Source organism: Anolis sagrei, chromosome 6, assembly GCF_037176765.1.
Source record: "Anolis sagrei isolate rAnoSag1 chromosome 6, rAnoSag1.mat, whole genome shotgun sequence".
In the NCBI taxonomy this organism is placed as follows: domain Eukaryota; kingdom Metazoa; phylum Chordata; class Lepidosauria; order Squamata; family Dactyloidae; genus Anolis; species Anolis sagrei.
This window is the reverse complement of record NC_090026.1, coordinates 44,268,669-44,283,535: the sequence shown is the minus strand read 5'-3', so window position 1 is coordinate 44,283,535 and position 14,867 is coordinate 44,268,669. Positions and strand designations below refer to the sequence as shown.

At 38.3% G+C, this 14,867-nt stretch overlaps 1 protein-coding gene across 29 annotated transcripts in view; it reads left to right on the top strand.

Annotated features, from left to right (window-relative positions):
- MAPT (microtubule associated protein tau) overlaps window positions 1-14,867 on the top strand; it is a 93,854-nt gene that overhangs the window by 69,617 nt on the left and 9,370 nt on the right. For 21 of the 29 annotated variants that reach the window (XM_067470061.1, XM_067470057.1, XM_067470054.1 and 18 more), the window contains 3 exons: window positions 1,373-1,465; window positions 8,795-8,876; window positions 11,059-11,171. In XM_067470061.1, coding sequence (XP_067326162.1) covers window positions 1,373-1,465; window positions 8,795-8,876; window positions 11,059-11,171 — 288 coding nt within the window. Of the gene's footprint in view, window positions 1-1,372; window positions 1,466-7,975; window positions 8,013-8,794; window positions 8,877-11,058; window positions 11,172-14,867 lie in introns of those variants that run through there. The other 8 variants (XM_067470062.1, XM_067470059.1, XM_067470056.1 and 5 more) reach the window with 2 other exon arrangements.

Here is a 14,867-nt window from a genome sequence, read left to right as displayed (position 1 = left end):
GCCAAAAGCAGGCCCACACTTCCCACTGAAATACTAGTAAGTTTATATTTGTTAAAATTATTCTTCATTTTTATTATTGTATTGTTTTTAAGTGTTTTTTGCACTACAAATAAGAGATGTGCAGTGCGCATAGGAATTAATTCATGTTTGAGGTTTTTTTTCAAATTATAATCCGGCTCTCCAACAGTTTGAGGGACTGTGACCTGGCCCTCTGTTTAAAAAGTGTGAAGACCCCTGTTCTAGATGTTAGAACATGGCCATATAGCCCGAAAAACCTACAACAACCCTATAGCGATCCACTCATTTGGGAGCTTATCCTTGCCCATTTGTACCTTGTCAGATCTTCATTATTACTTTCCTGGCTAACGTCGTTTTGGCCAGGTTTGGGGTTTTGTGTGTGTGTGTGTTTTGTTGCTTGAATATTCACATGAGAGTCCTCAGATCAAAGTTTTGGTATAAATTTTAAAATCAGCTTTAAAACCATTCCTGCTGGATTATTCCAGTCAGTGGTATTTATTAGCAATTCATTCTATCTTAAACGTACTATGTTCTTACGCATTTTGAAAATTACAGGTTGAATTTCATGAATTTCTGTCTTGTTGTCTGGCTCCTGTACTCTCATCCAGAGCAACACAGGTGGTACTTCATCCCTTTGTGCCCATACAAGATGCCCATCTAGACACAAAGTTAATTACTTCTCAAATGACATTATTGTTATTCTCCCAGTTTTACTGGGCTCGAACTACAGTGTGTTCAGTTTCCTGGAAATAGGGAGGGCAGTGATCTGGTGGCAGCCATTCTAAATGCCTCGCTTGCATTTACGCTTTGGGCAATTTGAAAAAAGAAGATGAGGTCAACTGTAATGGATTTCTCTTTGCCCCTATCTATTGGCTATGTTGTGGCCATTAATGAAGATGGAATAAAGCATACATCCCACAACATACTCTATTTATCTCAGATTGCAGAAAGTCAACTTTCAAGGAAAGAGGCAAAATTGTGTAATCTTGGTATGTGCTCTTTTCTGTCTGATAAACCTTTTGGTATTATTTCAGATTTCAAGACCACTTTATGCTGCAAACAATAACCAAGGTGTGGATATATATTTTCCATACTGACTGGGCATGACTGAATGAAAATTTATATGCTGCATTGTAGTTTTACAGTATCTTTAGTCTTCTCTGCTAAAACGTGTGGGCGCTTCACCAAAATACAACTCACAGAATTCCATAACATTGAGCCATTGCAGTTAAAGTGGTGTAAACCTGCAGATGACCCTTGAGATGGTGGTTCCTCTTTTGAGAAGTTACATCTTCTGTATTTTATATGTGGATGTCAGCAGTTGTCACTCGTGTTCTTTTTCTGGCTATTAAAGGTTCAGGTGATTGATAAGAAGCTGGATTTTAGCCATATCCAATCCAGATGTGGATCAAAGGATAATATCAAACATACCCCAGGAGGAGGCAGTGTGAGTACTGTCACACTATTCAATGCACTGTAATAATCTAACTTATCAGTGGCATGTCACCTGCATTAACCCCAAAGCACCAATGCTGTCTGCTCAGCCATTGGTGATGTGTAGTGAAATAACCTGTCATCAGTCGAAAATGGCTTGATTAAACCTCCAGCAGTGTCTGTCTGTGGGGATGTGCTCAGAGCTCCGTTTAGAAATGGAATTGTTTTGACTGGGTGCTTTCTTAATAGTGCTCAACTCAACTTCCAGTAGAAGTTAACCATAAATCCATATTGGGGTACCTAGAGATTACTAGAAAGGTGCTCAGTCAGGTATTCATGGGTTTCCACTTTTGTGGGGGTTGTACACCCCTAGTGCTAGCGAATGTGGAGGGCTGACTGTATATTCTATACTGGAAAAGATATAAAAACTATATTTTCTGTTTCTCTGCCACCTGCCCCAATATGAAAATAAAGCCAAGTAACTCTACTGACATCACTTCTGATTCATAGTTTGATTTTTAAGGGATTTATGGTTCCTTTTAGCAAACACTGTGAATGCAGAATTGGTGCTTAGTGTTGGATATCTAATAGAATCAAAATGTTAGGAAGCCAGTATAGATACAGGTAGAATCTGTCCCAAAATGTTGCAGATTTTCTAATACCCAGAGTTCCATGCCTTTCTCAAGGACACTGTAAACTGTTAGGGGCTCAAGCAAGCCAGTTAACACTTCCCCTCTCTCCACCCCTCTTGTTTTCCTCTGTTGTCTTTTTCCAACTGAGATGCAACATTTAATAACTCCTGATCACTGCTGAATATTCTCAATCCTCCTGTATTGATTCCTTTGGAGGGAGTGTCCCATTTTGATACTTTAACCCATATTTTTTACTTCTGCTAATTTTTAGGATGTCCAAAAGGTGCCAATAACTTTCTCTTATTATGTCATTTTATATAATGATATTGGAGCATGCACAGATTTTAATATTCATGGTGGGCTGTGGAATCAAACCACAGCAGATATCAAGGGCTAATTGTACATGTTTATATAATCAAGAGTGCTAGAAACTGACTGTACAAAATCCAGATTTCTCAAAGTTTCAGATGCTAATCTTCAAGGGAAACTACTGAAGGGCATGTGGTATAGCAATGTGCATAGTATCTAGCAAAAACTCATAAAAATGTATTTTTTGTGCAAGGTTTATCTGGAAGGGTTTTTTTTTTCAGTACTATTGAAATTGTTAGGCCATCCAAGGAAAGCTTGGGAATCACAGACATCCTGTGTTCACTTACAGCAATATTTCCTTAGTATACAATACAATAAAGCTCAAGTGGAAAAGAATGGGATTTCACTGTAGCCAATCCTGCTGTAGCTTCCTACAGACAAATCAATCAGCATCTGCCTCCAAAGTCCCATACTTAGGATATTTAAACAGCAAAACTCAGAGAGAAAGGGAGAGCACACACCTTCAGTATGCGAAAAGCTAGATCTATATTTTTGGACACTAAAATAGAAATCATAAAGAAATAGGAAAAGATCATCTCTGGATACACTTTGCAAAGAATCATTGAGTAGTCTCTAAAAGAGTGGTTCTCAACCTTCCTAATGCCATGACCCTAAATACAGTTCCTCATGTCGTGGTGACCCCCAACCATAACATTATTTTTTATTGCTAATTCATAACTGTCATTTTGCTACTGTCTCTTTTAAATGGTGTTTTAACTTATGATGATGTTTTAGTTAATGTTTATCTGACTTTTTTATTAGTAGTCTCCTGGATTCACTGAATGGGTTTGGTGGGCATTGACCACGAGTTTTAGAGTTGTACTTCACTTATATCCAGAGGGAATTGTGGACTCAAACAATGAGGAATCTGGACCAAATTTTATATAAATACCTGATACCCTGAAATTTGAGAACTGGTGGGGTCTGGAGGCGCTTGGAGGCAGAGGGAAGAGAGCTGTGCTGCTGCTGCTGCTCTCTTCCCTGTGGGTGAAGAGGGTGAGTGAGGATGAGGATTGGAGGGAGGGGGCAACTAGGCGCAGAGGCCTTGGGGAGGGAGGAAGGAAAGGAAGGGAGGGAGGGGAAGGGAGGGAGGGAGGGAGGGAGGGGAAAAAAGGAAGGCAGGGGCGCCTCCACAAATAAAGAGGAGGAGGAGGGGGAGGAAAAATAAGAGGATTATTTGGATTAATCGCTGTTTTGTGTGGCTCTTTTGACCTGAAGCTCCATATAAGCCAGTCAGCCATTCCAGGGGAGGGGCCAAAGGAGGAGGTGCCAACCCCTTAGAAATGGCCGAATGACCCCCATGGGGGTCACGACCCCCAGGTTGAGAAACGCTGGTCTAAAAGATACAAAATGATTTTGTTTACTTACTCATGATTTTCTTATTTATATGGTAGTTGTTTCATTTTGTATCTGTATATTGTTTAATTTTCATTTAAAGGTTTGCTGACATATAGTGAACTACGCTTCTTTTCTGTGACTGCGGAATCAATCCCTGTTCTTCCCATGTTATGCCTGTCTCTGGTAGCAAATTTTCATCAACTTTGTTAGCCAAAGTATATTTGAATTGTACTGTTGTTATGTATGTAAATCAGTGGTTCCCAACCTGTGGTCAGTGGGCCACCAGTGGTCCTCAAGAATTAAAATATAGTCTGCGGCCTCACTGTTACTGCACCATTGCAATGAAAGTGACTGGTCTCATGAAACCTTCTTATAGTGCCAAGGCATATTAAATATGGTTTTATGTGGGCAAGCAGATGGTGACTACAGGATGGCATATATTCTGCATCGGAAACTAGAGCTGATGTGGTCTATACAATGCAATTTTCTGAATCAACTCCCAAATAACCAAACTGAATCTAAAGTTGACCAAAAATTGATTTGTAACCTTTTTGGTACTAATGTTGGAGAATGGTCCCTGGTCAAAGTTGTCCCTGGTCAAAGTTGTCCCTAGTCAAGTGATCCCTGGTCAAAAAAAGGTTGGGAACCATTGATGTAAGTGAATTCTGTGAGTTAGAAATTTTGAAATTTATGAGAAAGTTTGTTTCCTCTCCTTAGAGATGGATGGAATGGATTAGGTAACCAATAAATACTGTGAAGGCAGGCTGATATATACGAGTCAAAAAGCCATTTCATATACATTTTATTACATGATTAAGCTGGGAAAGCATTCTTCTTTTAGATTGCTATCACCAATGCTTTCTATTGTGTTATCGTTTATAGGTCATGTTATGAAGAATCCATGTTGTAGTTCAATTTAGTATAAGATTTTCTAGCACATCTGTTCTCTCTTCATATATAGCAGAGATTATTTGAATGGCTAGGGTTTGTAAAAGAAAATTAAATTACTAACATCACTACTTTATAGAAGAGTAAAATTTCTAAAGAATTTTTTTTCTACAAAATTTATATACAAAATAGATTATAATGTAGGAATGGAATATGTCAGGTATGAATTTCAAAATGTTTGTTTCTTTGGGCTGTTACTTCATTTATTTTTTCACCAGATCTAATTAAGTTTGCTAACGGTTCAATAGCCAATGCAACCAGTGTGGAAGATAAAAGGGCAACCTTGTTTTACCTCCCTTTTGGAGATAAAGGCCAAATTATTTGTATCCATTAATGCTTGGGACTGTGTATTTATGGAATACATTTAGCTCCTGTTGTTTGTTTTGAGAGTGCTACCATCAAATAAGGTCATTCTATTAGATTGAAAGCCTTGACAACATGGAGTGGAAGCAAGACAATAGAAATGTTTGTCTAACATTAATACTGGTTAGAGCTCTAATATGACAGGTACAATATTCCTTGTTGGAAAAGAAATGCAATTTTCTTTTGCTAGCTTCAGAGACCCCCCCCCCCCCCCCCAAGTAGAAATTACATCTGTGGCTATGATTTTCAAGCTTCATGAGCTTATCCTGTAAGCAGAAGTTACTTTGTATGCTTATGTATGTATGTATGTATTTTTTCAGTGCTTTGTTGAAGGATCATAGTAGTAAAGTGTGAAATGCTGTCTATTTTAGCTGACATTGCTGAGATATCAGCAGAGGGGAGATGGCTGTCATGACTCCAAATTTAATTCCATTTAATTTTTCATGGTCACGAGTGTCTCCGATGATAGATTGCTTGACATTATATCTGCATCCACCTTTACTACCTGTGGGATTTTGTACTCACTGGTCTTGTCATCATCGGGAGCACTGTCAGCACTGTCAAGAATAAAACATTCTTGGCAGATTGATTCCACAAAAGCGCCCTGTTGTCCTTTGCACTCCCAATTACCATATCCACATTTCTAAAGAGTATTTTTCAGCAGATTTTTGCTCATATATTGATTCATTTTATGCATCTGTATCTGATGGTAGCTACCTTCATCACTAGACACCAAATTTTAAGAAGGATATTGACAAACTGGAACATATTTAGATGAAGGTGACCAAAATGGTAAACAGTCCAGTAGAAACTACTGTGAAGAACAGTTGATATATTTTATGTTTAATTTAGAGAAACCGAAAGATGGAATGGGAGCTGTCTTGAAATATTTGGGAGAGTTTTTGTGTGAAAGAGGGGGTGAACATGTTTTTTTTATTGCCCAGAACATTAGATCTGAACCAATGGATTCACATTATAAAAGAGGAAATTCCAATTCAATCTTGGAAAAAACTTGATGGTAAGAGCTATTTAAGAATGGAAACAGACTATTTCAGAATATGGACTACTCTATTTAAAGAGATTTCTTTAACCAAAATGCAAACAGCCACTTGTTAGGGGTGCTGCTATTACTACTACTACTATTGCTACTGCTGTTGCTACAACAACAGTAACGTTACTTTAGCTGTTGATGCCTTCACTGGCAGGGAATTGAACTAGATGACCTCTCAGGATACTTTTCGAGTCAAAGTTTTATGATTATAAAATATTTACCATGGCCTAAGAGTTGTGAATTTTAATTTCTTCAGTTGACTCATTACTGGATCATTTCTCAGTGGCTGGAAAACCTAAAATAGTTCTATCAGTAATTGTTTATGGAACAGTGCTGGTCCCTAAGCCATCTGTTCCCAGTACCTGGAGATCTTGTAGGTGAAAAGAAATGATTTAACCCAGTAACCCTTTTTTAGTCTTATTTGTAGCGAGAAAATGCAGGGAAAATAATAATAATAATAATAATAATAATAATAATAATAATAATAATTTGGTACTAGGACCTGGGACATTGGAAAGAGTGGAAATGCTAGTCCCTTAAAGCAGATATCTTATGAAACACTAGTCTAATGGATTGCGACATTTTTTTGGCTGAGAATCCAAAAATGATTATCTAGTGCAGTGGTTCACAACCTGGGGTCCCCAGATGTTTTTGGCCTACAACCTCCAGAAATCCCAGCCAGTTGATCAGCTGTTAGGATTTCTGGGACTTGAAGGCCAAAAACATCTGGGGACCCCAGGTTGAGAACCACTGATCTAGTGTGACCTTCTTAATCCATGTATTCAATAGCTACAATTTCACTTAGCCATGCTCAAAAAATATTCCTTCCTAGTGTGCTTCTCTAGACCTGTGGTATGCGTATAGCCCAAGTATAGTAAAATTATAAGATTTGTTATTATCCATGGTTTCGGGTATTCATGGGATATCTTAGAATGTATTCCCTGCAGATACAGAGATGGGGTGTGAAAGTTCATAGTAACTGGAAAAGCTGCTGAAATCTTGGAGCTGGGGTATGAGGGTAGCGGAGGAGAAGTTCAGATCCATCTGATTGGAATAAGATTGAGAGAGGTATCTGTTGGATACAAGAAGTATTGGTAATGGAGGATCTTGGCATGTGCTCTCTGTAACCATTGCCAATGTTTGCATAGGTTGAAATGTATCCTGTTGCTCAGTTGATTTTATGGAGTGAACCTCATAACAGGAATGGATTTCAGGGGATGCGTGTTCAAAGAAGAATACCCCATTTGTCTTTACTCCAGTCATACTCCTTCCCGCAATGTCATCAGTGCTTGTTGTGATCTATAATCACTAATCCAAATTTTGCTTTTTTCTGTGCTTTTATCTGTGTTGTAAGCCTGCATTTTATTCAAAGTTTTACGAATGCTTTGTTTAAAAAAATAAACAGACATCGTATCCTCACCCTCTTATGTACGCACCTGCTAATGTATTGTATTAATTAAATGAAATGGTTCAATGTGTCACATTTATGCTCTGATGGTAATTATTCTTAATTGATCATTCATAGCAAGGAAGGAATATTACCCATTCAGATGTTCATGATGGTATTAATAATTATTTTGATAATAACAAGAGTCCAAAAAAAGTCAATTTGCTGGCATTTTGTCAGAAGTATTCTTGCTGTGATTGCGTGCATTAAGAACATGTCTTGTTTCTGGATGAATTAGTCTTTATGACAGTATGGTTACAATCCCTCTGTTGTTTCAGATACCTTTGTTCTGACACGACAGTTTTAAAAAATAATAATAATGATAATTTAAAACGCAACCCTTTCAATGCACATTGACTATTTCTGTTCTTTCAGTTTGTGGACATAAACCTTATGTTTTACATCAGAAAAGGTATTTAGTTCTGCTTCTGTTCTTTTTTTTCTTTTTTTACATTTTCTCTCTAGTGTATTTTATTCAATTATTTCTCTCCTTCTCCTTCCTATCTATTCCACTCTCACTTAAGCACCTTCAATGATCACTGCTTTCCCACCTTCTTCCTCTGGAGGTGTGATCAAGAGCTTGTGCATGCTATGGAAATGCAATTAGGACAATGTCACTTGTAGGCACATGTGGTGATCTTGCAAGATTTTTTTCATTTAACAGTTCTACCAGCTAGGAAATAAATTCTAGCTTATCTGATTCCTTTTGAAATTATTATTAGATTCTTAAAGTATTTAAATTGAAAGTCAAAAATACTGAAATGATGTAGAATAAAATGGGTCTAGAATGAAATGGGTATGATTCAAGTACCAAATATATTAGAAGACAGGGAAAGTATATTTTTTTCTATTAAAATATGCATATTTAGAAGTACTGGGCTATATATTTTAATAAGGAATTGGCTTTAATTATTGTTACTTTGAACCTTGAAATGTTAATCTATTGAAGAAAGAGACTGTGCATGCTCATCTATCGGGGCGACTTTGCTTTGGCCTCACTGTTTCTGGTGGAAATTTTTCCCTTCTGCTTGTGCTTGATTGATTAACCTTTCTGACAGCTTTTCCAGCTACATTTCTTTCTCCAGCTGGGTTCCAGTGTGTCACATCTCTCTTGTTTTCTGCATCTCTTAGTCATAATTCAAATAAACACCAACCCCGAATATTGTGTTATACTTTTCCATTTTGTTTTTACAGATACAAATTGTTTACAAGCCTGTGGATCTCAGCCACATAACATCCAAATGTGGTTCCTTGGATAATATTCATCATAAACCAGGTGACCATAACCTATGTTGTTAGTTTTTTTTGTATTTTCGAAGGCTTTCATGGCTGGAATCACTGGGTTGTTGTAGGTTTTTTGGGCTGTATTGCTATGTTCTAGAACAGGGGTTCTCAAACTTTTTAAACACAGGGCCAGATCACAGTCTCTCAAACTGTTGGAGGACCAGATTATAATTTGAAAATAAATAAATAAATGAATTCCTATGCACACTGCACATATCTCACTTGTAGTGCATAAACACTTAAAACAATACAATAATTAAAGTGACAAACAATTTTAACAAATATAAACTTATTAGTATTTCAGTGGGAAGTGTGGACCTGTTTTTCGCTGATGAGATAGGATTGCTGTTGTTGTTGTGTGCTTTCAAGTCGTTTCAGACTTAGGTTGACCCTGAGCGAGAGCCGGGTAAATGACCTTGGAGGGCCGTATCTGGCCCTCTGGCCTTAATTTGAGGGCCCCTGTTCTAGAAGCATCTATGGCAAGTATCCTCAGAGATCGTGAGGTCTTTGCCATATTTATATCCCACCTTCCTCTACCCCAGCAGGGAGACTGAGGCAGCTTACAATGGCACATACACACAACCTCTGAGGATGCTTGCCATAGATGCAGATGAAACGTCAGGAGAGAATGCTTCTATGCTTCTAGAACATGGTCTTGCTAAATGTAGAGATTGTGAAAGGGAAGCAAGGGGGGAAGGCCTATAAATATTATTACTATTATTATTATTATTATTATTATTATTATTATTATTATTATTGAAATAGAATGAATGGGATTGAAGAAGCAAGCAATTAAAACAATGTCATTTCTGAGAAAGGGTTGTCCTCTTTTAAGGGCTTTTAAGGGCTATCTGAACTAAACCTATATGTTTGGAAAATGCTGGCTCTGTTGATATAGGACATTAAGGCCATTTCATATTTCACAACATGGCCCTAGAAAAGCCTGGTTGCAGAACCATCATGGCTTAGTTGTGTGTTTTTCTTGGGTATTGACCATATACTAGATTGATTAATAATATCAATAAATCCTTCATAATTAACACACATACAGTAAGACCACTGTACCCACAGATAACATATCTGCAGTTTTACTTACCCATTTCTGTGAATAAAATGATACCTATACGAATCTGCTACCTTCTCCTGGTCAGATCCTGTGGTGTCCTCTCCCCAGTTGTTACTACAGAGTGCCATGGAGGACCTAGCAAATCTCTAGATCCTCCAACATGTATCTATTCTATGCTGGGGCCAGAAGTGAGGAAATTCAGTGGTGATTAGTTGTATCCATGGTTTTACATAACCATAGTTGGGAACATATCCCCCCAAATTGGGAACATATCCACTCCAAATGCTCTCTTGTGTAGGAAGACACTTATGGATGATTCTCTTGATCCCTTAGCCTTACTTCATTTTTAACTTTGAATGTATTTTAATCAGGTTTTATATGTTGTAAACTGTTTTAGGTGAATTTGTTGTTTTGAGGCACTGTGTATGTGTCATTGTAAGCCACCTTGAGTCCCCCTTCTGGGGTAGAGAAAGGTGGGATATAAATATGGCAAATAAAGAATAAATAAATAAATACTTGGGCATGTACTAGACACCTCTGCTTTTAAAGAGCTCTGCTAGAAAATTCGTTTTGAGTGTGCAATTCTAAGTGTGCCACATGTTTGTGAGATGCAGCATAGTGTAGTGGTTGTTTAGATTGGACAAAGACTTTGAGAGACCAGGGAAAACACATTGGGTAATATTGAACTAGTCACATATTCTCAGGTTTAGAGGAATCTTGCCAGGAAAACCTGGGGATAAAGCAACAATAAGTCAGAATCAACAGTACAATACACACACACACACACACACAACCCAGCAGCAACAGCAGAAACAACATGTTTGCAGATTGTAGAGGAGGGGACACTCAGACACTGCACAAACTCTATGGATTACTGTATCAACTTGCACAAGAAATAAAATCATTTTGTGTGTTAGTTTTTGCTTTTATAGCTGTAGAATGCATAGTTTATTTTTCCTCAGTTCCTGAAGTTTAGGAGGCCAAATGTGTGACTTGCATGAGGGGAACACACGTGTTAAAAGAACAAATGGTATCCTTGCCCCTTCCCCAAAGGCAATGTTTTTATTCATTGTTGTGCCTTCTAATCTTGTCTGTGTTTCTTTCTTAGGCGGTGGGCTGGTGGAGGTGAAATCTGAGAAGCTGGATTTCAAAGATAAAGTGCAATCGAAAATTGGGTCGTTAGATAACATCACCCATATTCCTGGAGGAGGAAATAGAAAGGTAAAGTTCTGCCTCCTGCTGTTGAAGGGAAAGGCACACTAAGGCAGGATTAGGTTAGATTGTATTTCTGTACGGGTCTCAGTCATGTCTCCCCAACTGTCTACACATCTGCAGATTTGATTATTTGTGGATTTGATTAATATGTTCTTTCTAGGAACCTCTAGGTCCTCCAACATGACTCTGTGTTCAACTTCTGTTATAGAGCTTCATTGGAAGACCCAAAGATTCCTACGGATAATACTTTTATAGACATTTGTGGATCTTTCAGTGTAATTCCATAGTGAATTTCCAGAAGAAGGAGACTCTAGAGGGCCAGATGCAGCCCACACAACGATTTAGTGCAGCCCACAGAGGTTCTGAGCCTAAGCCTTAAGAGAGATTACATGCAGTACTACTGCAGAGTAGACATCAGAACCTGCCATTCCCCACTCCAAGTGTTTTACCTCCATACATTTTTTTTACTATATGCACCAAACTTACCAAACTAACCTGAGACAGTGGGAATACCAACGATAGATCTGGTCAGGATGCTGGAAGTGCTGATCTCAGTTGGAAACATGGCTTGGGGAGGTTGTTGGACTCAGGTGGAGGAGTGGGGAGTATGGATGAAATTTTAAGGGATATCAGACCTTTATTCCTGGAGATTGGATTCTTGGTCTCCAGGTTATGTTAACATCTAACATTAGGAGTGTCAAACTATTTTAAGAGCTGAATGGCCAATGAAACCGGAATATTTCTTACTAGGGATGTACAAGTCTGAGCTATTTGAGGACAGTAACAAAGAGAAAATCTTTACATACTTGGTAACTGCAGCAAGAATAGTCTATGCAAAAGTTTGGAAATTGGACATTATACCGACAAAGGAACTCTGGTTAGAAAAGATAATAGAGATTAAGGATATGGACAGATTGACTTTTTTTTATTAAAGAAAAACACTAGCAAAAGTATGAAAATTACAAGCTTGGAAGAATATATAAAGATGTAACAGTAATATAAAATAAGAATTTAAAAAAATATAGGCGAAAGTTGGGAAAGAAAGCCTAACAATAAAAATTAATAGAGATGCATGTAAGGAAAAAGAATGGAAGCCATAACAATATTCCCCTTCTTTTTATTTTTTTAAAAAAATTCTCTTTCTCTTTTAATTACCCTTCCATTTTTTTTTAAAAAAATCCTATTTTTCTTTGTTTATATTGTTCCCTCTCTTTTGATGTGTTGTTTCTGTTTTTAGTGTTTACTTAACTTGCAATAAATATCATTAAAAAAATTTAACATTAGTATTATCGAAGGCTTTCATGGCCGGAATCACTGGGTTGTTGTAGGTTTTTTTGGGCTATATGGCCATGTTCTAGAGGCATTTCTTCTATAGAACATGGCCATATAGCCCGAAAAAACCTACAACAACTCATTTAACATTAGATTTGCCATTTTAAAAGGAGAAGAAAGTGGTAAAGAAGAAGGGCCTCAGATCTTGCCTTTGCCACTCTTCCTTCCTCTTTGTCTCTGTTGGTTCCTTATTGTCTGGCAGCAAAATACCAATTTTCTAAAATTTGCTTGAGGGAGAAACTTAGCTATGGCACGGTTCCTTTTTCTTTGCCTCTGGGTTGCTTCCGTTGTCTCCTTCTCCTCAGGTGGGAAACACCACCAAGTCTGGACCATTCATTTCCCTTCCTTGTAAGGGAGAAACATAGCTTTACTATGAAGTTGTGAATCTTCCTAGCAAAGCTAAGTTTCTTCCTCACAAACGAAGGGAATGAATAGTACAGAGTTGGTGGTTTCCCCTTCCATAGGTGAAGGAGATGACAACCCAGAGACAAAGAGAAAGAAAGAGCAGTGGAGGCAAGAGCTGAGGCACTTCTTTCCCCCAGAAAAGGACTACAACTCACCACCAAACTGAGAGAAGGTGTGGAAATTGAGGCTAATCTGCTTTGTTGCTTGCTCAGAGGGAAAGTACCCTATTACAAACCTGGAGTGAGGCACTGAAAACCTATCTTCGGCTCTAAGAAGTTTAGCTTATTTAATTTTGACCCCTTACTACTGCCAAGTTGTGCAGGTCTGATCTAGAGATTTTTAGAGACATGTTCTCTCAGGTTTAAAAACTGTTTTTTTTTTTAAATCACATTTTCCCACCTTTTTAGAGCTCCTCAGCCCGAAACCCTGGTGAATGTGGAGGGCTGATTGTAATATGTTAATATTTTAAAGTTTTTTAAAATTGGAGTTTTCCTTATATATCCCCGGTTTCCACTGTGCATTGCCTGCATGCATCTCTGATGCCGAATAAAACGATTATGATGTTTGCCAAGCTACCACTGATGAACATTTGCTCATCAGTGTTCCCTACATAGATCTGAAAAAATACTTGCCTGAGGGATTACGTGTTTTCTTTTTTTTTCTTTTTTCTTTTTTGCAAAATCAGCTGTTGGAGCTCTCATGTGGAACTCACCCTTTTAGGCAAGAGAGCTCAGCAGGCTTCAAATGAATGTTTGCATATAATGTGGAACTCAGGTGCTGCTCAAAATAATGGCTGAAATAAGCCAAGAAAAAAAGTGTGGACTGAATTTTTTTTAAAGCATATCTCTAATGGGTTTTTTCTTCCTTCAGGAAGGCACTGTCATTTCTAATAAAACATTGTTTTCCAAGAGGCACCCAGGGTGCATACAGACGTACCTAAAAGCAAGGGCATGTTGTTAGAGGTACCTGTTGGCTTCCAGGGCTGAGTTTGGAAAAGATATTTATTTATTTACAGTATTTATATTCCACCCTTCTCACCCCGCAGGTGACTCAGGGCGGATTACAATGTACACATATATGGCAAACATTCAATGCCAAAGGCACACAACAGATATAGACAGACAGTCAGAGGCTATTTAACCTTTCTGGCCGCTAGGGGAGCTGTTGCTTTCATCTTCCATCTGCGACGCTGATGGAGTACTTCCGCATTCCCCGCATGCTTTGCTGGAGTCTTTTTTATGGCCGCATAAATTAATTAAATTAGCCTCCCCACACATAGGAGGTACCTAATTTTCCTACTTGACAGATGCAACTGTCTTTTGGGTCGCAAAGGTCGACAACAAGCTACACAATTGGTCGGAAGCTCACTCTGACCCGAGCTGGCTTCAAACTCATGACCTTTGGTCAGAAGTGATCTTAATACAGCTGACACTCAGCCAGCTGTGCCACAGTCCCGGTGTTTATCTTTGCTGAAGCCAAAGCTGATTATGCTTTAGTTAGTGATTTTGGCATCACAATCCCTTGTCCTACTTCTTTGATTCCAGAATACTTTAAATAACAGACTGAAGTGGTGCTTTTCTCTGTCTTAAAAGGCATCATATGAACTTTCTCAGGAGGCAGAACTAATCAAAGTTATATTCGTTGTTGGATGATGGAATTGCATCCCAAGGGTAGTAAGTAATTCAGAAAATGTCTCAACAACTTTATTAGGGACACAGGGCTTATGGCAGTCTGTTCGGATGACAGCAGTTATCCAGAAGCACTGCAACAGCAGGGCACCAGGCATAGAGGTGCAAACTAAAGCGGCTTCTTTATGGAAGTGGAAGACAAAACAAGAGCAGTCAAGGATAATAAATAATAAAGCTATCAAAGGCAACCAGTATTTGCAGGTTCGAATCTGGGGAGCGGCGTGAGCTTCTGCTGTCAGCCCCATCTTCTGTCAGCTGTTCAAAAACATGCAAATGT